Raw genomic sequence first — 26,482 nt, 5'->3', positions numbered from 1 at the left:
AGGTCTTCAGGCACTCCAGTGCTGACGAGACGGCCGAAGGTGCGGCGGACCTTGTAGGCGGTTGAACGGGAACGGTGTGACCAGTGAGGATGCTGCGTGTCCTCGTGATGGTCATGATGGCGTGGAAGAAGCGCTGGTCAGAGACGCTGGAACCAGGGCGCTTGTAATCCGAGTAGTGCTTGCCAGGAACGGCGATCTGGACAAGGCGCTAAGATGATGTCCCGATAGAGTCCATGATGGTACGGGCGAAGCCGGGTATACGTCCTTCGCGCTAGTAAGAAGAGCGCGGGTGATCACTCGTTGAGCCTCGTAAACTGACGGCTGATAGATAACTGACTGACTCGCTGCGTCGGGCATATTTATACTACACGGCCGACGGTAGCAGTAGGTACATGGATGGCAACTAAATTCTAGGCACTCGCACAGACTGTGTGTTTCGGGAACCTTCGATAGCGTGGCAATAATGCATAGGCGGAAGACTCGAACCTTCTGACGAGTTTTCGTAATGTCCCAGACTGAGTGCGCGATAGTATTGTCGCGAGTAGATAAGTAGGTCCCTGCATACTTTGTTTACGATGCGATGCAGGTACATAATTCGGGAGTAGGTACTAAGTAGGTCGAGCGGTTTATTATTAATTATTTAATGTAGATTTTTCTCGACGCTACACTACTATGTCAACTCAATTTATTAAAATTATCTGAACGTGGAATATTTAATAACCTAAAATGTTTATATAAAATCATAAATTCAATAATTGACAGCCCTGAACTATTATACTTGATTTTTTTTACATATACCTCGCAAACCAACATCGAGGCATTATCTACCGTTCTATTGTGATAACTCCAACACAGAATGTCAATTCTATACTCCCGTTCGCCGTATACAAAATTTGGGTAGTGACTATACCTAAGGATGTTGTTGATATATTCAACAAGTCATTACCCAATTTATTTCAGAAGAAGAATAACAAATATAATATAATTTTAACTATTAATTTTAACTATAACTATTATTTTATCTTACCAAAGTTTTAAGTAATTTTCTTAGTATTATATTTTCCCATCTTGCATGGTGGAGTGTCAAGTTTGCACTTTATTTCGTTTTGACATTGTTTTTGTTTAAGAGGTTGTTTTATTATGTCTTCTATTTTCTTTTTGATTTTGTTTTTTGATTTGTGTTTATTTAGATGTTCTTTGTAAAAAAAATAACATGTAAAAGCCCAGCCGGGAGTGAATTTAGAAATAAATAAATTACTGCTGATGGCTTATAAGCTTCTTAACGGTTTATTCATTTATTTACCAACGGACCATGTCCAATTACAACACATTACATATTACACGAAGTTAATGCAAAGAGAAATGTTAGAATATCGGAAAATTAAAAATTAAAAATTACAGCTATGACAAAAATAAGGCACAAAAACAATAAAGATCAATCAAGTCAAGACAGGAACAAGGTTTTGATGGAGTTCACGACTTCTACCCATCAATACAAAATACTACTTGCGTAATGACTGACAAGAATCATTAAGGCTTACACCAAAATAATCCAAGGTCCTGACTTGAGTTGACAAGTCTTGAAATTTTGGACATTGGTGAATGGTACCCATAATTTGTTTATTATCATAATAGAGATTCTGGCAAAACTAGGATTCTATGACCCGTATAATATCACGCGAGGCCGCCAATGCAGGCTTTAGATTCTTTCCAGGTACAGAACTAACTTACCAATGATGATGCCAGTTGAGCGCCTTACCCCTCCATCACGGAGGCTGTCAACAAATTCAATAAATGGTTACCTCGAAAGTGGAGTTTTTTATTATAGATGGTGAACTTTAAAGAATTTTTATTCAACATAATTAAATTACAGTGAACTAACTTATAACAGAATTTGTGAAATTGATCAATAAATAATTCCATTGCAAATCCAAGGCGTGAAATTGGTAAAACTATCAGCATTTTAGGAATTCTTTAAACTAACTATATTTGAACAATCTCATAACATTATGTTAATATTCAGGAAGCAGCAGAAGCTATAGCCTGGCTGAGGAATATCTCTGCAGAAGACCCGGTCACTCTGGGAGTTTTGTCGAACCTGAAGCAGGAAGACCTTCTGGCCTCCAAAACATCCACTGAAGAGACAACGCTGAAGGATATCGGTAAAATATACTATTTATTTGCCTACTCCAATTCAATTCAGTTCAATACATACATATAAACGGTGGGTATCAAGTTAACTATACTAGTAGCAGCACTGCTTGCTTTTATAAAGGCAGCTACATTAATGCTAAATCTGTCGATATTCGAATCGATTCTGACCAACAGCCAATATTGTTCTCATGAGCATTGGCATTGGTCATTCCGGCTGGGTCAATCAGAACTGTCTATGCTGTCGGTGACGGAGATAACAATCGGGAACATAGATATGAATGCTTTTCATGCTTTCGAGCTTTCAAACCATTCATGAATTAGTCTGAAGAAATGTGCAGCACTTCTGACCCGTAGATAGTCCATTCACAGAAGAATGTCAAAAGATTGAGCCAGGGATAGTAGTCATACCTGCTCCCTCATACTTCATTAAGCTTAGTGATAAAATCTGAATGCCGAGGTTTTTCCCAACCTGCTTCTTCCACCTAGCCCTTAAATTTCTAAATTCTCCAACATAATAATAAAAAACCTTTTCTTGCACAATTTTCCTATCGTTGGAAATTCTTGTCTTGACCTCTATGCTGTTCGCACGGTCTTTCAATGAATTTCTCAGCCAAAGATATTTCCTAAGTTGAAAGTAATCTTTCAAATAACCTTGTAATAAATCAAAACTACAACCTATTTAATGGTTTGTATCCGTATCACCAAGTCATGTGTTATGACCCCAATTTTGATATAAAATTAATTTGATGTCAACATTTCAAATCCTTTGAAAATCTTTAGAGATTGTAATTTTGATATGCACCTGTTGTTCTGAAAGTCATGTAAAACATGTCGCACTTAGCAGTAGAAATTAATACTGCCTTTTTGCATTATAGAGCCCAGAGTCGATGGCGCTGAACAAGGAGGATTGCCAGTGAAAACTCCAGAAATGACGCCTTGGAAGTTTTTCGGTCAGATTTTTGGCAGTTTTATTCAAATATTTGATTAGGTTACATACCTACAACGTCTTTCAACAATGTTTTTACAGCCAACCTTTCAAACATTTAGGGACAGTTTTGACTCCCGAAACCTAAAATAAAAAAGATCAAGAGTTAGGTGTAAAGACGGCGTTGATCTCTTGGCCTAAATCTTCTTACAATGCTTTATGCATTGTGATGCCACAATTCAGCATACTGTTTACATATAAGGCACAACCCCTCTTCCATCTTCCAAGAATTTTATAGTAGTTAAACCGATCAGGTGTAACTAAAAATATTCAAACCACGAACCACAGGTATCTGTGATTACGAATATTACGATGTCACCCACCGACACTGACACTGTAAACCCATAGGAGGTAAAAATTGATAGGCGCATATGACGCCTTTTTATTTGTACAAAAACACTAGCTTTAACTTTACTAAAGAAATTATTAATTGCGAGAATTCTTCGAAATGCTCAAAGACCATAATTATTCTGATTCCAGTCACTTCTCGCGTCACCTTGAGAGCTTTCGGCGTCTGCTTCGTGCTGATTACTATCCAAGGCTACATCGGGATGTTCGCCATCAACAATTTCGCCGCGGTCATCTTCAAGGATGCTGGAAGTTCCCTGTCTCCTGGTAATGCCGCTATCGTGGTGGGCGCACTACAGTTGCTGGGGTCGTACGGGTCTATTCTTTTGGTGGAGAGGTTGGGAAGGAAGGTGAGAAGCTGAATGTTAATTTATTTTCTTCTCAGATAATGGGCAGCTAATGGGGTCCTTCGTACTTATTCTCTTGGGAAACGCGCAAAAGAAGCAATCCAAATTGGCAGGGAGTTTTAGTGCACATGATATACCTACATCACAGCTGGCACATAGGTAGGCCTATTTCAATAATCTGGTGGCATCCTCCTAGCCGGACCATTCTTTTCTTTCCATTCCTAAATATCCTTCTTCCACCAAATTAACATCGCAGTCAAAATCAGTTTCCAAGAGCTATCGAAACATCTTCTATTTCGATTATTAGATTAGAGTTGGTGGAGTTCATAGTGAGAATCATTGATCCATCTTTCAACAGGCAATATTTTGCTTTAAAATGTATAATTATAACTAATAACTGGTAGATTTTAAAGGTGGTAGGTCTCATCGGAAGTAATTTTGACTTATCGGCTTAATCGGTATGATCTATGATGGGTGTAAATGAGTGATTAGACACCTTTAAAGGTACCAAAATCTCTAGAAATCATACATCCATAACCTTAAGCATAGGTGGTTACAATAAAGGCCGACTAGAGTACAGGCCTGGCTAAGTAAACATTACGGTTTAAAATAGTCTAATCACCCTGTTTATTTATTTAAAATGTTTGCGGTAAAACAACAAACAAATCAGCTGTAACAACAAGTATAAGCAACAATTGCCTCCATTTGAAAACTGTCATTGCTCGATGGCACTGACTTAATTACCTGATTCTTCAAAATCTTTCACACGCCAAGACTTATACCATAGACTTCCAAATTAATAGACGAGCCAATCGGGGAATGGGAAAAAAGCCAACATGCGTGGAGCGCGAGAGGCGACTTGACCGTCCCACTTTCGGTGATCTGTCAATAAATGAATCTGGCAGTATTCAGGCAACTCGCAAAATCTAAATTACTAGTCCTTTTACAATGGCGCGCAAATTTCTGGCTGCATATAAAACTTTACCGCGTATCCCAAATCATGTAAACAAAAGTTCTGGCTTGTTTCCAAAATTAAATATTGTGTTACACTATTTGGTTAGACACTTTTACAAATGTGTTATAATTTACCCATCTCACTCAATTTTAGCGTCATTACGCCAAGCGAACATTCAGATCCTGCGCAGAAACGTCTAACAACGGACAGCGCTGCAAACTTTTTCCTTACTTTAGCGAGCCTTAATTTTCTGCCTGTCTGGTTAATAATTCAATGTGTGCTCTTCAGTGGTTAGTGCATGACTGATGTCATAATTTATTCAATCCTGGTGCCAAAAATATTTTCACGTGGTTTGCCTCCTAAATCTAAGAGCTCGTCGAAATGATACCAATATCATATGATAATTAATTTGAATGTCTATGGCAATGCATGTCTACGGCCTTTGTCGGCCTCGCTACATGCCATCAATTATTGCCCAGTGAAATAAATTATCGTATTGTAACATTACCAAGGATTTTTTTCTTCCTCTTTTAAAGTGGGTAGAGGCGCGTACATGAGGAGATAATCTTTTCTAACCGGTGAGCTGGCTGCCAATTGTAACTGTACAGCTTTTTGAAGAATCGCTTCAATGTTTTGAAATGACAGTCAATACTATAACGATGAAAAGAATCTTTCCTTATTTTACTTTCAGATCCTGTTCATCACCTCAGCCACCTTCGTCTCCATGGCTATGGCCACGCTGGGTACCTACTTCCACTTCAAGAACTTGGACTACGACGTGTCCGGCGTGGGCTGGATACCAGTGCTGGCTCTCTCTGTTGGAGTGGCCATCTACTCCCTGGGAGCTGGACCTGTTCCCTTCGTCATCACTAACGAGGTCTTCATGGTTCAGGTCAGCTGATTCTCAATCTGTCTGTTCAAAATATATAACGACCAGCGTTTTTTTCTTTGGAAGTTCATAACTTCGTCTTGATAGTCCTGAAACTCCGCACAACGCACGCGAGCCGCTCCCAACTAGTCAAGTAGCAATAAAAGTAATTTATTATTTCATTTTCAATTCGGGAGGCGGGTTTGGGTGGGAGGTTCGCTAGGTTTGATGATTCAGCAGGGATGCCCGGGTGAGGTGTGTCCAGGATGCGCCTGCCCGCTAGCTGCGTGGGGTGTCAGATCGAGAAAGGATGGTTTGGGAAGAACATTTCACCCCTCCAACTAGTATCTCGACCCATCGCCTTGCGCCGCAGTGGCCGGGATATATTCATATCTCCGACACTCCTCGATACACTAATACCTAGATTCCTACCCAACCCTCATACCTTTTACCTTCCCAGAACTTCCTCTCCTTCCTTTTCTTAAAACAACCCTCCACATAGCATCCCAAAAGTTGAGTTGTGTTCCCACAAACAGTTGTCCAACTCGTCGTGGAAGGAGATTAATGGTGACTCGATAGTCGACCTAACTAGAAGCTGGTTAAATGGGATCTGAAACACTAAGGGGGTATTTCACTATCTCTGATTATGTTCTGACTAAGCACTAATCCGCGGATTAGTAATTTTTTCGTGTTCACTATATCTGAATAACGCTAACGCTCGGGTTAAAGTTCGATTTGACTAATCAGTGCTCGAACCTCACGTTAGGCGCTATTCCTCGAATCAAAGATGGCGTCAAAACATTCCGAGTTTGACAGCGGAGAAGTGAGTCGAATTTTGTTGCGAATTATTATGGATACCGAGGTTTTTGATTTACAGAAGCAGCTGAAAGGGCGGCGATGCGAAGGCCGCGAGTTTTAAAAGCTCGAATGAATTTGAATGCTTGGATGATCCATCCTGAATTATTTGATTGTGTTCAAAATAAGAAACAATGTATTAATTCGACACGAATCTATCTAAAATGACCTGATAATCAACATAACATAACCAAAAAAATGCACACTTTGCGGTGTGCGGACTGTGGCGGTAAACTTGTCAATTGGCGTTGAGGCTAGCATTCCATAGACATTGCGGCAAAACATGACAGCCGTTGTAGTAGATTGGGTAACTGCAAACATTTTGCGATGTTGCCAGACTATTTCGAGTGTTATCTATCCGGAAGCTCGGCAACAATGGTGAAACGGTCGCCGTTGAATAACGAAGTTATTCTGATCTTTAAAGCCAGCCAACGGCTAGCTAGTCAGATATTTAGCCCGACATAGTGAAATACCCCCTAAGTTTGTCTGGGAGCATTCTCACTGGCCCTGGCGACTACTGGCCACTAGCTGCTATCTTACAGACTTCAACGCAAGCTCTATGCACTGCCCTCTATGAGTGCATATGTGAAGCTTTTACTTCCCAACAATGACTTAGGCCCTATAAGGGAATTTCCTCAGGGCCTCCTTTGTGAGGTTAATTTTAAAAAAATCATTTTAAAAGTCTATCATACAAGATGGCTGCCACGCGATTTCCAACCCCAGATTTGACTTCAATGTAATTTACACAACTAACAACTAAGAAAGTAAAAAAAGACCTCCACACAGCATCCCGAAGATGACATAGGCCCCGAGGAAAATTATTTTCCTTAGGGCATCCTGTGTGAGGTTAATTTTGAAATAATTAATTTATATATTAATAATTTGTTTTATAAAAAAACAAATTATTACAGATTACAGGCGCCATTATTGATCCCGCGACACCTGGGTCCGAACCAGACGCGATGCCAACGGTATCACGTGAAAAATAATACTAAACTCATATTAAAATTATGTTATCGTTCTTCCAACATTTTTTTCTTCTTTTATTTACCAGAAAGGTCGATGAACCCGTCGCACAGTGCATTGAAGTGTATGGGGGAGAGGACAAAAATCATAAAACCGGTTACGCGTAGAATAAAAAAAAAATGCCGTTTTCTAAATCTGAGTCATTAGCATCATAGTTAGTTCGCGCATATTAAAAATATACATATTTATACACAATTTAACACATTTCATAAATATTAATATTAGTATTTTTGTAAACTTTGATATATTTCTTTATTTATAATTTTTTTACATAAAATAAAGTTATTACATATAAAATACGATTTACATTGGTTTTCTATGTTAAAATATTTTTATACTACTCTTCCAAGGAAGCATTAGCTTGTGGTTAGCAGAGGAGTGTACAGTACATTATTGTAGTTATTGAGTAATTAATAATACGATAGTTACATGTATTATATTATGTTGTAGTAAGTACATTGCAGAGAGAAAGTAGAAAAAAAATTACATAATTGGTAAGTGTGATATAAGTTCATGTATGGGATCTTAAACTTATCTGAATCCGAAGATTCTTGGTCGCTACTAAATTCTAAATCTAGATGTAGGTTTAGACTGGATGTGGCGGAAGGTTCGTCTACTTGTTTAATATACTTCTGAACCTCTCCATCCATGTTCACGCCTTTATTTGTAGTTATATTCCTTTTGGATGATAAGAGAGGTTCAGAAGTCAACAGCAATATTCTGATCAGGTCTGTGTTGGAGCTCTCTCTCGAGCATTTACGGGTATGAGATAGTCGATTTTTTCTAACCTCCTTACTGCAGCTCTTAACACTTTGTATTTACTTTCTGATAGATCTAGATCGAGATACAGGGCTAGTGCTTGATGAAAAGTTAGTGAAGACGTCCCATCCTTTTCTGGTATACCCCTAGCCACATCCGCAGCAAACTGCAGCTCGTCTGATGTTCTTCCAGACACCAGCTCCGATACGCGCCTTTTTTGGTCTTGAGCGAAGCTTCCTCGAATGGCTTGAGGGGTCTTCCGCGGGTACGACTTGGTCTAGGCTGATTGGTTATATCTTGTAGACCTTTTAAATCCAATGGTAACTGTATTTGTTGGTTTAGCCACGTCTCATTGCGTGCAAATTTCTCTCGATTGCGTGAAACGTCGTTTAGCAAATTGTTGAATTTTAAACCTAAAAGTCTGCTGAAAGTCCTTATCTTGTCCCGATTTTCATCATCGACGTCAATAAAATTCATAAGCGAACATATTTTCTGAAAAACAGCCAGTTGTCTATCGGATTTTTCGCTTTCAAAGAACACTTCTGCGAGCTCGAAATTTTTGATAGAATTACCTCCGTCTGAAAAAAAAATCATAAAATCCTTAGTCGCGGACAGACGCAGCCAATTTTCTGGGACATGAAAATTTATTAGTTGACCATTAATAAATCGTAAAAACCACGAGGTGATATTTGGTGTTATTTTTTAAAATGCCTTCAAAGTTGAGTAACGCATTAATCAGGCGTGAAATTTATGTGACAACTTTGAGGACACAATACAGAACAACTAAAGAAAGAAATTAAATAATTTTAAAATAGTTACATTGTACGTACCTGTGCCAGTAGATTCCATTGTGGTTTGACAATAAAAATGTGGTATTTTTGTATAACCGATGCGTCTTACTCAAGTGCGAAAATGCAACTGATAATGTGATTAGAGCATCGCTGTCGGTAATCCCTAAGTTGAGGGCGTATAACTAGCCAATGGCATCATCAAAGTAATTAAGATTAATGTCATGGCAGTTATGACTCATCATATTTACAATAGCAAAATTAAAATTCATAAATTCGAATGTCGATTTTTGTATTTTTGTCCAAGGGACAATGCATTGTGCGTCGTGCACAAGAACACTTACACCAATTGGTTTGAGTCTCGGATGCTCTTATCACGAGTAGTAAATCAATAATAAGAACATCGCAAAACGCCAGATTTCCACAATACTCATAACTGCAGAAATGTTTATGATATTTATACTAAACAAATCATACTGTTTTTAAGGCGATGCCATACGTAGTAATGCAAAATCATGTGTTTTTACATATTAAATACGGCGAGTAGAATACATCTTGTCCTTTGAAATAATCGAGTATTTTTTTAAGTCTTTTTATAAGCCCAGAAAAAAATAATGTATAGGCCTATGAAAACTGCTTTAAATACAAGAACAACACGTCAAATCACCAGAGATCAAATGGGAAAATAATTCACCGACTCCAGATATTTTCATATCAGAGGGTTCGGCTCTGTAGAACTTCTAATTGGACCTATAAATCCTACTGATCCCTCAATATAAATATTTAAAAAATCTTTCGTAATCCTACATGTATTTAAAATGACTGATTTTCGCATTTTTATATATAAATTCTTTGTTAAATTAATACGTCTTAATTTTTAATGAGAGAGCTAAGTATAATGCCAGTAGCCGAAATAATAAATGGTAATATTTTTATAGTCTGAGAATGCCAAATTCTTTTAATCTCATTTCCTAAATCTGTGTATTTTCTTATTTTCAAGAAATAGATTTTTGAATATTACAGAAATTTGGAATAGCGACATCAATGATATAAGTTATTTTTTAAATTTTGTCATGTAAAACTATATCGGGTCTATTATGACTAATCGTTCGGTCTGTTAGTATAGTTTTATCGTAATATATTTTAAAAATTCATTTTCTAAAAATGAATTTGGTTCGTATTCATAATATGGTACGATATTACGGCAGTCAATCAAGTTATGTTTAATTACCAAACATGTTGAATTATTTTTAAAACTTGATTATGCCTAAATGTATACTCGGATGGCGCTAATATAGAACATCCCGATATAATATGTTCTATAGTTTCCAGAAAATTTATTAAATATTAAATTCGTTTATTATATTATTATTTGTTACTAGGTTGCACGTTAAATGACTTTACATCACCTTTAAAAGGTGTGTTGAATTATATATTGAGTTATCGTAGAACCGAAATAAAATTACATGCTGAAAATATTTCACCTATTCATTCCGGACAGAATCTTTAGTCATGTGACAAATCGTAAACATAGATTTTTTCGCGATCGTGCTAATATTCACTGAAGAGATACGAGGCTGCATTGTATTGAGGGCGCCTCTACTGTCCAGTCGTCTGGTGCATAGGATACAAATACATATGTAACACTCGGTCAGAGCTTTGAACCTTGGGTTTCAACCTTGGAGTGGCCAGGGACCGATTTTTATCTTATTTGTAACATTAACTCCATACTGGAGGCCACGATAGGAAATAAATTCCTTTTAAGACAGAATATGGCACTTTTTCACAGGGCCCCAACGCCGGAGGGGGGCTCGACAAGGTGCCAATATGATATTTCAATGTTAATTCAGTTGACCCCCTAAAAAGTTGACCCCTGGGACATTTGATCCCTGGATTGACATTTCCTCCCTACAACGTATATAAAGAGGATATACGGCCGTTTTACCAAAGTCGATATATCTATATCTGCAGGCGTCTTGAGTGGAAATATGCTTTACAAGTATATTTAATGTCGTGTAAAGACGATTCTGATCTTCGCATATTTACACCACTTTTTTAGTAAGGCTGTTGGACTTTTGATAATTCAGCCTACTATTCTCTACGCATTCCCTTTTGGGGACACTTGGTTATATAAATAATATTATAATAAATAATATTATAATAAATAAATAAATAATAGACATAGACTAATCAGTAATCACACAATATATATCTTCCATTATTCTAATTATTGCTCATACTGCTCATACACAATTGAAACATACACAACAGCTCAAGTTCGACTCTATCATAAGATTGTAACGATTAAAAATCACAAATTAAAACATTAATGAGATATATTATAGACATAGACAAATCACACACTTACTTTCACATATTTTTGGTTCCTTGGAACGGGCAATTTGCCTAGTTAGGAACCAATCATTTCGACCTGATAAGGTACAATAATCTATAATCACTAAAAATATTTTAATTATATCTTGTATCATATTTTACTGTGTGTAAATCTAAAGGAATAAATAAATAAAATAAAAATAAATAAATAATATAATTCGTAGGGAGGTATATCGTTATTCCGCGGTATATCCTATCTGTTTATTCCTACGGGGACACGGAATTATTGTTGGATTTCGCCTCAAGATGCCTGCAGATATATCTATGTACTTTTTTATACGGCCGTATATTCTCTCTGCATACGTTACCAGGGAGAAAGTAGGTACAATAGAAGAATCCTTTGGGGGTTAAGCACGGAGGAAGAACTCTCTTCCTTCCTCCGTGGGGTTAAGCGTCCCAGGGATCAACTGGCTGAGGGATCAACTGGCTGAGGGATCAACTGGCTGAGGGATCAACTGTCCGGGGGGTCAATTGTCGGGTATCTAATTCCGGTGGATCAGCTTCCTGACTTATGCCTTCATGTTATTTTTTCAGGCTCGTGGCATAGCAACAACCATCATCATCTTTTGGTTGTGGGTGACCGCCTTCGTGGTGGCCCAGTTCTACACCTCTGTGCAGGACGCCATCGGCTCTGACGGGATCTTCTGGGCATTTGCGATCATCGCCATCTCAGGGTCCATCTTCTGCTTCTTCGTGGTGCCGGAGACCAAAGGGAAGTCACTAGATGAGATCCTTCCGCACTTTGATAAGAACCTGAAGAAGGAAGGACAGAAGGGGGAAGTGGGTGGATTGTTATAAACATATGTTTTTAGATGGCTAGATGGTTACTTGCTGAGTGGACAATTGCGTCTGGTTCACACTCAGACGTCGTGCGTTTATTTCGTCTGATCTAACTCCAAGCACAAAAATATCATCATTGCAATATTCGTGATCTTGGAATAACCATCGACAGTAAACTACAATATTAACCTACAAATACAATAAAGCTGCTAAATTGTTAGTTTTCATCATTTCAAAGGCCTCCATGGTCGAGGGGTAAGGCTCTCGACTAGCAAGCTGGAGGTTACTGGTTCAAATCCCGGCGTGCGCAAGTAAATTTTATTTGATTTTTATTTTTTTTTTATTTTTTTTATTTTAGCGACTATATAAAATAATTGTTACATACAAAATATAATGGTGAAATTAAGTATAAAATATTGTATTTCTTAGTCCTCCTCACTAGGGGGTCCTGTGCCGAGGCGGACTAAAGTTATTTAAATATGGTTTATTTGTCTTCTATGTCGTTTTTAGTGTCTTCTATGTCGTTTTAAGTGTCTTCTATATCGTTTTTAGTGTTTTCATTAGGGTTTTTTCATTGACCTCTTTCAGCCATATTTTTATTAATGATTTGTATTCATTAGGATTTTTTATTAGTTTTATGTCTTGGGGAAGGATGTTATGGAGTTTTGTTGCAAAGTATGTATAGTTTCTTTGTCCGAATGTGGTTTTATAACTTGGAATATTTTTTATATCATTTTTGTTCGATCTAGTGTTATGCATACACAGTCTAGTAGAGGATTTGTTATTTTTGAAGAGCTTCAATAATATATTTTTGGCATATATTTGCTGTACATTTGGTACGTCAAAGGAATTGAATATTTCAATTGAAGGCGTTCTAATTGGTACTTTCAATATGGTCTTTATGATTCCTTTTTGAATCGTATTCAGGTTGTGTAGGTACGTATGTGTAGCAGATCCCCATCCTATGATTCCATATTCAATTCGAGAATGACATAATGCGTAGTAGACCTTTTTCATATCCTTTTTATTTAATACGTTTCTTAGATTTTTAAAGAAATATATAAGGCTTGTGAGTTTTTCGGTAATACCTTTGATGTGTAGGTCCCATCTAAGATTTTCGTCGATTATTACTCCAAGATATTTTATGTTTTGTGTTTTTTCGATGACGGGGCAGTAAAATTGTATATTATTTCCATGGCATTCGTGTAGTTTTAGTTCTAGTGATTTTATTGGTTGGCTCCTTGCGTTTATTGAAAATGTTATATATTTTGTTTTGCTTATATTAAGGGTAAGCGAGTTGATTTTAAGCCAATTTTGAAGTGCACTAAGCCCCTTTTCAGCCTCATTAAATGTATCCGTCCAATTTTCTTCTTGAAATAATAAAACAGTATCATCAGCAAAACTGATTATGTTTCCTTTAATGGTAAGGTTAGTTAAATCGTTGATATAGATCAGTGCTCCGCAACCTTTTCTCACCTACGACACACCAAATTTGTTCCTAGAATTTCGCGGCACACCAAAAGCTAAAATATATAGATATTAAATCGATACGCAAATTTTACAATAATTTATTGTTTTTTTTTTTATTTTCAATGTATACATACATGCATACATACATATAAATATAACATATTTATTTTTACGCAATCTTAATAATTATTATAAAATAATAATAAATTAATGACCGATTAATTGTTAAATTAACCTGCGCTTGTTTCAATGAACACAAAAGTTTTATATTAGGCTCGATTTTTGACAGCGCAACCCGAAGTTCTTGGTCAAGACCTTTTAAGCATTACCGCTTATCATTTTTAATTAATACAAGCGTTGAAAAACTTTGCTCACATAAATATGTCGTTGAAAATGGAAGTAGTGTTAAGAATGCTTTGACGGAAATGTGAGGATATTCTTTTTTAACGTAAATCCAGAAAACATCTAATTGATCTTCGGAGAAGTGAAGTTTTAATGTCATGTCATTATTTTAATCTGTAAATTCCACTCGAATTTGCAGAGGCAGTGCTTTCGTAGAATTTATTGCATTGGTTGCAAAGGGATTTCGAATCCAATCGTATTGTTCCGTATTAATGGAATAAAAATACTGACCAAATTTCTGCTGAAGCATACTTAAATGTTGTTGGGCCAGATCCACAGTTAATTGTTTGTTTTCAATTGTACTATGGTTGATCCTTTGGTACATTTCCAAACATCCTTTTTGCAACTCTTTCTGCCAAAGTTCGTTATTAAGTTCATTCAAATGCTCGAATATATCAGCTATTTATGCAAGTTTAGCTATCTAGTAATTATCATCGAGGTGCTGATATAGTTTGGGCATATTTTGATTTAAAAGAAACTCACACACCTCGTGACGAAGCTCAAATAATCTAGTCAAAACTTTGCCTCGGGATAGCCAACGAATTTCAGTATAAAACAATAAGGATTCGTATTTGGCTCCCATTTCTGCAGAGTATTCCAAAGATTCGCGAGTTTAGTGCTCTTGATTTAATTAAGTTTACGATTTTAATGTGTCATTCATCGTGTTCAAAAGTTCCTCCGGTAAATTTTTGACCATCAATGCTTCTCGATGTATGCAGCAGTGTGTAAATTGTAACGTTGGATTTTTTGTTTTACACAAGAGACAAAACCCTTTTTACTACCCGTCATTGCCGCAGCGCCATCCGTGCAAACAGCAATGAAATTGCTCCATTTAATATTATAAATTTTGAAGAAATCATCGGTTACTTTAAAAAATTCTTCACCGGTAGTTCGCTCTGGAACCTCCTTAAAAAAATAATAATGTTCTTTAATAAAGTCCTCGTCAACGAAAAGTACAATAGCTATCAACTGTGCTTTATTTTTAATATCGGTTGTTTCGTTGATCTGAAGTGAAAATTTTTCAGCCGATAACAGTTTTCTAATCAGTGTTTCTAATAAATTATGAATACGTCTTTTAACAGAATCTGCAGACAATGAAAAATAGACAATATTATGAAAAATATTTTGTTGTTGTGTATTAAATACATAATGAAATATTGTAAAATGTCGAATACATTGAATTTGACCGCGGCACACCTGTGTCCGGCTCACGGCACACCAGTGTGCCACGGCACACCGGTTGCGGAGCACTGATATAGATAATGAATAGGATCGGTCCCAGTACACTTCCTTGAGGGACGCCATAGTTTAAAGATAGTAGTTTGCTCTTTTGTTTGCCAATTTGTACTTGTTGTTCTCGCCCTGTTATATATGACTCTAATAAGTTCATTGTTGTTTCGGCCATTCCTATTTTTTTTAGCTTAGTTAGTAATATTTTATGATCTATTGTGTCAAAAGCTTTTTGAAGATCTATGAATAAAGCCAAACACTTTTTCCCTTCATCTATGTTTTTTATGGCTATGCTTGTTAGATTTTCTATGGCATCATTGGTGCTTAGATTTTCCCTAAAACCATATTGGGATGGTGATAATAATTTGTTTTGTTCAAGAAAATGAACAATTTGCTTCTTCATTACAGTTTCCAAGATTTTCGAAAAGGAGCTTAAGAGACTTATGGGTCGGTAGTTATATATATCCTTTTTGTTACCACTTTTATGTATAGGTATAACTGTTGCTTTTTTAAGGCATGAGGGGAATACATTTGTAGATATAGACAGATTGACCAAGTATGTCAAAGGGAAGGTCAGTTCATTTTGGAGTTGTTTTATTGTTTTATTTGAGATTATATCATTTCCCGATGATTTATTAACATTGAGGGATACAATTGCGTTTCTGATTTCAGTATTGGTTACATTAGTTAACTTTAATTTATCTATCTGGTTCATACTTTCCTTTTCTTCTGGTAAAATGCTAGTTTTTGGATGTCTGATTTGCTTTGCCAATTTTGACCCTATATTTGTAAAAAATTCGTTTACGTATTCGAGAATTTTGTCCGGATGTTTTTCGAAAGAGATTTGGGTATTTTCAATTGTTAGTTCATCTATGCTTTTGTTATGGGATGATTTTGCACTTGTAATTTCATTAATGATCTTCCATAATTTGCGTGGGTCATTGTTACATTCGTCTATTTTTTTCTTATAATAATTTTCTTTGACATTGCGTACAACATTTTTGCAAATATTTCTGTATCTTTTATAATATCGTTGTATAAAAATATCACAAGGATTTAAACTAACTTTCCTGTGTAGTTCATCTCTTTTTCTAATGCAATTTATAACGCTTTGGGTTATCCATGGTTTAAGATGTTGATTTTTATGTGAAATCTTTTTTTCTATTGATTTGGTATTTGACATGATGGTATGAGTTATATATTCAATGAATTTACTCCAGGCACTATTTGTATCAAGGTTCTCCAGTAGGTTTATCCAGTTTGTATTTAGTAATTGTTGTTTTACTTCATTCCATACGGTTTCTGTCTTCTGCACGATAATTGGGTAGGGCTGCGATCTTTGTATTTTCTTTTTTGTAATAGATAAAATTGTTGTATAGTGGTCGGTTATAGTAGAGGTGAATATGATAGAGTTGGTTGGTTTAACAGTCTTACTGAATATGTGGTCGATGCAAGATTTGCTGTCATTTGTAACACGCGTAGGTTTATTTATCAAACTTTCAAGTCCGTGGGCGGCCAGTGTTTGCAGATAATTAGTTCTATTTGGATGACCGTTTTCTAGTATGTCAATATTTATATCTCCGATGAGGAAGACATTTTTTTTGTTTTTTAGAAGATTGAGTTCATTAGAAAGCGTTTCAAGAAACTGATTAATATTAGTTGTAGCTGGTGATCGATACAGAGCTAATATAGTGGTTTCATCACCCACTTTGATTTTCAAACAGTTTGCATTTGGGAATTTTATTTCATTGACTTCAGTTTTAGTGTCATCTTTAATGTACACTATCACACCATCATTTTTTGTGTAATTCAAATTGGTTGCATATGAGGTGTAATTATTAATATGTAAGGGTGAATATTTATCCTTTATCCAGCACTCAGTGAGGATAATTATATCAAGATTAATTTTTAGATTCTTAATTAGTATTTGAAGTTCATCGAAGTTTTTGTTGATACTTCGTATATTTTTATTTAATATATTAAAATTGTTTTTAAGAGTTAGCAGTTCATCTGGTTTGTTTGTAGTTATTGTTTCCTTATCCATGTTCTCAGTAGGTATTTCAGTTTGGTGTGTTCAAGTAAGTGATTTGTTATATTAATTTATCGAGGTCGTCCAGATGATTTACGTACAAAATTTTTTGATCATGACCTTTACGAACCATTATTTTCCCATTTTTGATCCAAACAAATTCATAATTTTTTTCTTTGGCTAGTTGCTTTGCTTTCCAAAGCAACTCTTTTTTGTAGGGACTTATTACTTCACCTATGTACACTTTTTTGTAAAATGATTGTGATTAATTTGTGGTATTTCACTAAGCACTTATTTAAAATAACATATAGTATATTTGCGGCACGTTCCAGAGTGAAAGATGTTCTCAGTATCGCCCTGGTGTAAGACCACAATTCAGAATTAAAACGTTGCTTGAAATAGCTTTGACCGTGTTTAGGTACTTTCCCACCTTCCTCTTCCTCATCTCCTTCCCATCCCCACTACCTTCAGCCTAACAATATACCACTATTGGGGATTCCATAGTCTCACTGGCACTATACGGTTGAAAGCTGTTGGGACTCTTGGGCAGTTTTAAATAAACACATTTTTTTAAAGCATCAATATTAGCAAATTTACTTAACCCACTTACGTGGAGTTTGCATCAGGTGTTTGGTCTCCATTTTATAAATTTCACATTAGCAAAATCGCAGGAATTCAAAACAAAAATAATAAACATATTTGTTATAAGTCATTTAAAAACTATGCAGATACATTAAAATTAATTAATTCACTGTACGAAGGCATCACATTAATGCATTATCCCTGTATATACCTATTAGTCAACAATAATATTCATTGCCCGAAGTTGGTAAATAATATCCGTTGTAACATACCTGCGCGCTCCACACGCTCTTCTACCCTATTTAAATTGGATTAATGCAAAATAAACTGCAAATTTCTTTAACAGTCTATGCAATAATCACAATTACTATATCAAAATAGAAATTTTCAATTGCGAGCTGAATAAACACAAAAATCAATAAAATAGTGTTTTTCTGGAGTAATTTTATGAGTAACTTTTCTCTTGTTCTTTGTATAATTATGTTAAGAATTGAATTTGTTTTATTAAATTTTATATTATTTTTTTACATTGCTCAGTAAATAATATTATAAATTATTTACGGAGCAATTAATAAATAATCTATAATTCCGTTATTTTCTTAAAACAATGCGGAAATCTATAACATTGGCATATGTAAGTAAAAAAAAAAAATACTGTTGATTTTCCAAAAAAATGAATAAAAATAATTAAAAGTAACATCTTCCGCTTATAATGATGGTAGTAGAAGTTTTCAAATGTTGTCAGGTCATTTGTAGATAACTCTGGAACTTTTGTCTTAATTAATCATAATAATTATTTATTACATTTAAAATACAGTACGTTAGAAAAAAAATTATGTAGTGTTTGTAAAAATTATATAATAATATATCATGTAATTATATACATAATTACATAACTACATACATAACATAAATACAAATCTTATTTATTAATGCCTTTTTCGGGCTTGTACATATGAATAGTATAAAAATATATATTATTTATGATACATAACTGTATTATTTTGATCGCAGTAATTGAATTGATTATATACCATTAGTGCCACCTGTGAAGCTTAGGTCATATTAATTAATAAAGGTTCTCGCCTTTGCTAGTTACTTGCTGTTAAGTCACGTCGGTAAAAACAGTGTCCTGTATTGCTGCCGGTTGATGTCGACAGTTTCAATGTATTAGTAATTATTAATTAATAATTATGTCTATTCATGGTGTAAATAAAGTGATTCAGATTGTCTCTCAAATAACAGTGTTTAATTTAAAAGGACCCTACAATTTATAACAATAACTGAACTGCATCAATATAGCGCACCAGCTTCGGAGCGTGATTCTAGATGATGGTAGGTAAAAAAAGAAAAATAAATGAAATATATTTCCAAAGAAGAAATAAAAATTCCATAAATACATATTTTTTACCCGAAAATTTTCTTAAAATATTAGAATTTCGACAAAAATTATGTTCCATTTTTACTTGTACTATCATGTAGAATCGCCTCCCGATGTCAGTGCCCTTTAACCCCGGATACATTGCATGTATAATAAGAGTGGAAGATACCATTCAGAATTGAAACGTTATTTTGATCGTGGGAATCTGAATAGCCAGGTACTTCCACCATCTTCCTTCTCCTCATCTCCTTCCCCTCCCCACTACCCTCAGCCTCACGACATACTTCAATTGAGTATGACGTTTCAGAAGTTTGGGAGCAGTTGGGACTCTTGTGCGGTTTCACATTAAAAAAAAATTAAAACATAAATGTTACAAACGGTTTAGTTGACGTATTTAATATAATTTATTACAGTTAACATAGTATAATATTTATATAGTGGTATACCTACATTTTAATATATTCATGTGACCTGTTGAATAGGTATAATGATATACCTACATTTTAATATATTCATGACAACTATTGAATAGGTATAATGATATACCTACATTTTAATATATTCATGAGACCTATTGAATAGGTATAATGATACACCTAGACTTTTATATATTCATGAAACCTATTGAATAGGTATAATGATATACCTACATTTTAATATATTCATGTGACCTGTTGAATAGGTATAATGATATACCTACATTTTAATATATTCATGAGACCTATTGAATAGGTATAATGATACACCTAGACTTTTATATATTCATGAAACCTATTGAATAGGTATAATGATATACCTACATTTTAATACATTCATGAGACCTATTGAATAGGTATAATGATATACCTACATTTTAATATATTCATGACAACTATTGAATAGGTATAATGATATACCTACATTTTAATATATTCATGAGACCTATTGAATAGGTATAATGATACACCTAGATTTTAATATATTCATGAGACCTATTGAATAGGTATATTGATATACCTACATTTTAATATATTCATGAGACCTATTGAATAGGTATAATGATATACCTACATTTTAATATATTCACGACACCTATCGAATAGGTACAATGATATACCTACATTTTAATATATTCACGAGACCTATCGAACAGGTATAATGATATACCTACATTTTAATATATTCACGACACCTATTGAATAGATATAATGATATACCTACAATTTCAGTCTGCTCGTGCGCAGGATCGAATTGCATACGCTGCCGCCGCTTATGAAAACAATATGAATATTACGAAAAAAAGTGATAAATTAATTATTAATGAACTTCTAACGTTTCTTCAAAACAAAATCGATGTCTTAGTAGACGAACTAACCGCGGTTCAAATATGCTCCAATCATTTCTCAAAAGACGAAGTGGAGGCTGCGAAAGACATTCTGTGCAGTGAAACAGTTGAACACAGGATTATGAGGAAAGGCGAAGGTAGGAAGTCTAAGAATTTATATGATATCATTAAAATACTGAAGGAAACAGAGGATGAAGCTCTACCGACATTTGTGGCTCAGAATCTACACAAACTACCGCTTGTCAATTTCGATCATGTAGATGTCACTTGTCTCCTAAAAGATATCATGGCATTAAAATGTCCAAACGAAGCGATCTGGAAGTATTGCGCTCTGAAATGGCTCTTCTAAGGAATGAACTGAAAATAAATAAACATACCTAACCTTATTCCAAATCAAGACGTAAACACATCGCCGTCCTTGAATACATTGAAGGTCACCATACCGGTAGCGATAGATAAGAATCGCTCAAACTCACGGTCGCCAACTAATGAATTACATTTGGACAACAATGCGCACTGCAGTAATGTGATAATCCCGCCCGCGCCCCTCGCATTAGCTGCCCCACCTGTCATGCACTCTCCTCAATCATGGAATAAAGTAGCGGCGTCTAGCTCTCTCACACAACAGCAACAAGTCATACTACAGACATCACAGGTACATCAACCGGGTATGGATGAATCAGCCAAAGTTGCACGCACATAATCTCACAAAAATACATTTAAACCAGAGACAACTAATTTTAATACGGATGGTTATAAAACCGTTACAAGAAAACTAAGGAGATCGAGAAATATTATTGCAACTGGAACAGTGATGGAGAACTCCCTCAAAATAGCTGAGTTAAAAACAACGCTCTATGTGTCGAGGTTCGACAATAGTGTAACTGAGGACAATATTCGAAACTTTATCAATTGTAAAATAAAAGGAAGTAATATCCAAATAGAAAAAATAATACAACGAAATCCCACGCACTTTGGATCTTTCAAGTTGACTATACCGAATACGGATTTCAAAACCTACAAATTGTTCATACAAAGAATTTTGGCCGACTGGTACTGTTTCCCGAAAATTTATTGAAAAAAAATACAATGGAAAAGAACAAAATTAAGATAATTTCAATAAACTGCAAAAGTTTGGAAGATACTACCAGTATCGCCCTGGTGTAAGACCACCATTCAGAATTGAAACGTTGCTTCAGATGGCTTTAGCCGTGTTTAGTGACTAGATCTGAATAGCCAGGTCATATACATATATAAGCGATGCACACAATACCACTTCCTGGCTCGATCACTGTATATGCACTAATAGTTTAAGAACAAAATAGATAGTATAAAAATACACTATGATACCGACTGGTCCGATCACAGGCCGACATCTTGCGTAATCGCTGCTGAAAAATTACCTGCAACTATTTTTAATATTCCACAACAGCCTAATAACATAATATGGAGAAGGAATAATAATAAGAAAATCAGTGAATATACGTCTGTAGCAGAAGCATTACTTAGTGTGATCTATCAAAGACACTCCGAATCCATTTGTAATTTGGATTCTATGTGTGACAGATGCGACCATATAAAAAACATGGAAAATATATAAACAGACATCGTTGAAGTCTTAAGTAGGGCTGCCAATACTGTATTTCATCGGGAGAGCGATCAAAGCAATCCAAAAACACATCGTGACATTGCTGGGTGGAATCAACAAGTTAAGGAACACTACGAAAATTCCAGATCGGCGTTGATGGAGTGGATTAAGAATGGGACACCATTACATGCTCCCATTGCGGATGAAAGAAAACGAAAAAGGAAGGAGTTCAAAATAGCTTTTAAACACTGCCAAAGCTCTTCTGAACAAACAAAAATGGATGATATCGTAAAATCACTTGACGCAAAGCAGTTTGCCCAATTCTGGAAGAAAAGCAACAACCTGATCAAACCAAAAAATCGAATCGCCAGCAGAATTGATGGATCCACAAACACGGAGGAAATTGCTAATACTTTTAGAAGAACCTTTGCAGATATTTCCGGAAATGAAGTACCGTCTGTCCCTGATATTATGGAATATGATGGACAAAACGTTTACCTCTCTGAAAGTAGTATAATGAAGGCCATAACAGGCACCAAGGCTGGTAAGTCTCCGTGACATGATAATCTAAGTATTGAACACATAAAATACGGAGGTAGATACATACCCAAACTATTAAACATACTGTTCAACGCAATACTTAAACACAACCATATACCGGGTGCAATGACGATTATAACTTCAATCCTGAAATCGGGACAGCTTGACATGACTAACTCCAGCAATTACCGGCCAATATCTTTAGCAACTATAACTGCAAGATTATTTGAAAAGGTAATATTAAATGAGATACATGATAAACTAATGTCTAAAGATAACCAGATGGGATTTAAATGTAGATTATCCACTAATATGGCAATATATACTGCAAAGCAAATAATAGAATTCTACAAGAAACGAAAAGCTACCGTATACGGGTGATTCTTAGACCTAAGTAAAGCCTTTGACAGGGTCTGTCATAAAACATTATGGGATAAATTGAAAGCTAGGAATATACCTACCTTATTTATAAACATACTATCCCGATGGCACTCCCAGCAGGAAAATGTTGTACGGTGGGCAAGTACATACTCCCAGCCGATATATTTGCGGTCAGGAGTAAGGCAAGGAGGGTGTATGTCCCCCATTCTATTTAATGTATACATGGACGAGTTATCAAGTCGCCTGGATATCAGAGCGGGCTGTCGTGTTAACAGTATATGTATGAATCATATAAGCTACGCGGACGACATGATCCTCCTAGCTCCGTCGATCAAGGGATTAAGATTACTCCTAAACACTTGAGAAGAATATGGAAAACAGCATAATATGATGTACAACCCGAAGAAGACGGAATTGATTGCGTTCCACCACGGAAAGTCAAGATACAAGTAAGATGCTCCCCGTATACCTTAACGAGGCAAAAATAAATACATGTTCGAACGTGAAATACTTGGGGCACATTATTAATCAAGACCTATCGGACGATGGCGATATCGAACGACAAAGGAGAAGCCTAAGCATAGTGTCTAATATGATTGCCCGCAGATTTTTCAAATGCAGCAATACAGTTAAAAAAATACTGTTCAACGCATTCTGTACTGGCCTGTATACGTGTGAGACATGGTGTCACTACCGAATTTGCTCGATGGAACGACTCCGAATTCAATATAATGACTAACTAACTAACTAACTAACCATCACGCCGTTTCCCCGCAGGGGTAGGCAGAGAGGACGGACCGCCAAACAACTCGGTCTTGGCACACACTCCTTGCCTCATTCACATTCATACATCGTCTCATACATACTCTTCTATTATTCTGACTCTTGACATGGCCCGACTCGAGTATCTGATTCACTTGATCGTGCCATGTCTTCCTCGGGCGTCCCCGACTGCTACCATTCACATTTGCATCATATATCCTCCTTACACTCCTATCTTCGCTCATTCGTTCTACATGCCCAAACCATCTAAGCGTCCCTTTCTTAATCTTACTCATTACGCTTACATCAGCCTTGCACTCTTTGCGGATCTCCACATTCCTCACACGATCAAACATGGTTTTATCACACATACGCCTCAGGGATCTCATTTCAACAGCATTTAATCTACTTTCATCCTTTCTTTGCCAGTTCCATGCCTCACTTCCATACATCAAGGTAGGTACCAGCACTCCGTTGTGGACTGCTAACTTCGCTTCTTTAGACAATTTTTTGTTAGCGCCTACGGCGTTTAGTCCTCCATTAACGGAATTACCTGCATTTACCCTTCTTTCAATATCTCTGTCAACCTTCCCATCTCTCGTAAACATACTTCCTAAATACACAAACTCATCCACCTGCTCCAAGTATTCCCCATTCACAATTATATTGCACACTGTTTTCGCACTCTCTCTTTCAAACACCATTACTTTAGACTTACTTACATTCATCATTAACTCATTCTTCATGCATACTTCGTTCATCCTAGACACGAGAGACTGTAGATCATCTATACTATTAGCAATCAGCACCGCATCATCAGCATACAACAGGCAACATACTTTCAAATTAAACAAATTCGCGCCCAATCCCACCTCTTTCAATTCTTGCATACAATTATCCATGTATAGATTGAATAACCACGGTGACATTACGCAGCCTTGTTTAACACCTTTTGTGATATCAAACCACCCCGTAAAACCACCGTTTACCCTAACACATGCAACGCTTCCCTCATACAGAGACGCAATTGCCTTATATAATGACGCCTGTAGAATAATATTTGGATACCGAAGATACAGCAGCGCGTCAACAATGTTCACGGAACTAGGACTGAATGGATTTGCCGGCCTGATGAGACTCCGGGTCACTGGAGCCAGGATGCGGCTAATGGCCTCCACCAACACGTTGGTGACTGCACCCTACTAGCACCAAGCGCCACTATTGAGTGAGCGCTGGGCCCAAGCTCACTCAAGACCACGCCCTGCATAGTTGTTAATTACTTTGTTGTTAATTTATTCTCTGTCATATATTTTTCAATTTCACATACCTACTGTACAAAAAATATGTATAAATATATGGGACGTATGGGATTGCACTAACCTCCCCACATCCTGGAATAAAAATTATTATTATTATTAATATATTCACGACACCTATTGAATAGGTATAATGATATACCTACATTTTAATATATTCATGACACCTATGGAATAGATATAATGATATACCTGCATTTTAATATATTCATGAGACCTATTAAATAGGTATAATGATATACCTACATTTTAATAAATTGACGAGACCTATTAAATAGGTACAATGATATACCCACATTTTAATATACACATGAGACCCATTGAGTAGGTAATACTTACACATTTTATGTAAACATGTAATAATAAAATACATTAAAATAACCTCCAATATATTCGCATAATATTTGAATTCATCCCTCCCACTGTGGTGCAAGGCGATGGGTCGAGAAAGTCCTGCTGGAGCGGTAGTACACAGTAGGTGCGCAGACGCATCCGCCGCCAAGACCTAAACAATTCTCACCCATGAACCCGGGCACCGCTGCTAAGTCACCAAACGTAGATTATCACCTATGACAGAGGTGTTATTATCCAATGAATGTTTTCCTGGCGTTGGTACCCATACCAGTCACATGTCATAAGTAAGTAACATCTATCTAAACTTCCTTCACACATAGGGTTGCCAGAAGGTTCAGATAAAAAACCGAACATTTGTTTATCAAAGGGTCCCCCCTTGATTTTTTTGTTACAATTTGTCGAAAATCAAAGGGTCCTTTGATAATCATAAACCCCTTTGATTTTGGCCAAAACAAACAGAGAAAATTTCTCAGTGTCAATGAAACACTTGGGAATCATTAAAACTTATATTTATTATTTTGCCATTGGTAAGCATAAAATCACTTTTCAACATATTTGCCACAAGATGATACTGCTTTAAATAATCGTTTATTGTTTGAAATTGTATCTTTAAATCCAGTGCAACTGACATTTAAATTGAAGAAAACACATGATTAGCTTTTTACGGTATTCACACCTAGTAGATTTCTTTCGTCAGTCCATACATTACCCACAGAGATGTGCAAAATGGGTACCCAAAACCATTTGAAATGCAAAATGGAAATGGGTCAAAACTTTTCCATTTGAAAATGCAAAATGCAAAATGGTTTTTAGAAAAGCATTTCAAATGCAAAATGCAAAATACCTATTTTCAAAATGCATTTA

At 35.9% G+C, this 26,482-nt stretch overlaps 1 protein-coding gene across 1 annotated transcript in view; it reads left to right on the top strand.

Moving 5' to 3' along the window:
• The window catches only part of LOC149410348 (facilitated trehalose transporter Tret1-like), a 30,388-nt gene extending 18,111 nt beyond the window's left edge, over positions 1–12,277 (top strand). The window contains exons 4-8 of the mRNA XM_089648995.1: positions 2,024–2,162; positions 3,030–3,104; positions 3,620–3,837; positions 5,481–5,681; positions 12,014–12,277. Of these exons, the coding sequence (XP_089505121.1) occupies positions 2,024–2,162; positions 3,030–3,104; positions 3,620–3,837; positions 5,481–5,681; positions 12,014–12,277 (897 nt within the window). The remainder of the gene's footprint in view (positions 1–2,023; positions 2,163–3,029; positions 3,105–3,619; positions 3,838–5,480; positions 5,682–12,013) is intronic.
• Positions 12,278–26,482: the final 14,205 nt, after the last annotated feature.

This window comes from Hesperophylax consimilis, chromosome 28 (assembly GCF_061612785.1).
Source record: "Hesperophylax consimilis isolate HC1 chromosome 28, BYU_Hcon_1.0, whole genome shotgun sequence".
NCBI classification, from domain to species: Eukaryota; Metazoa; Arthropoda; class Insecta; order Trichoptera; family Limnephilidae; genus Hesperophylax; species Hesperophylax consimilis.
Note: the sequence above shows the minus strand (reverse complement) of the source record. Positions and strands in the feature narration are given on the sequence as shown.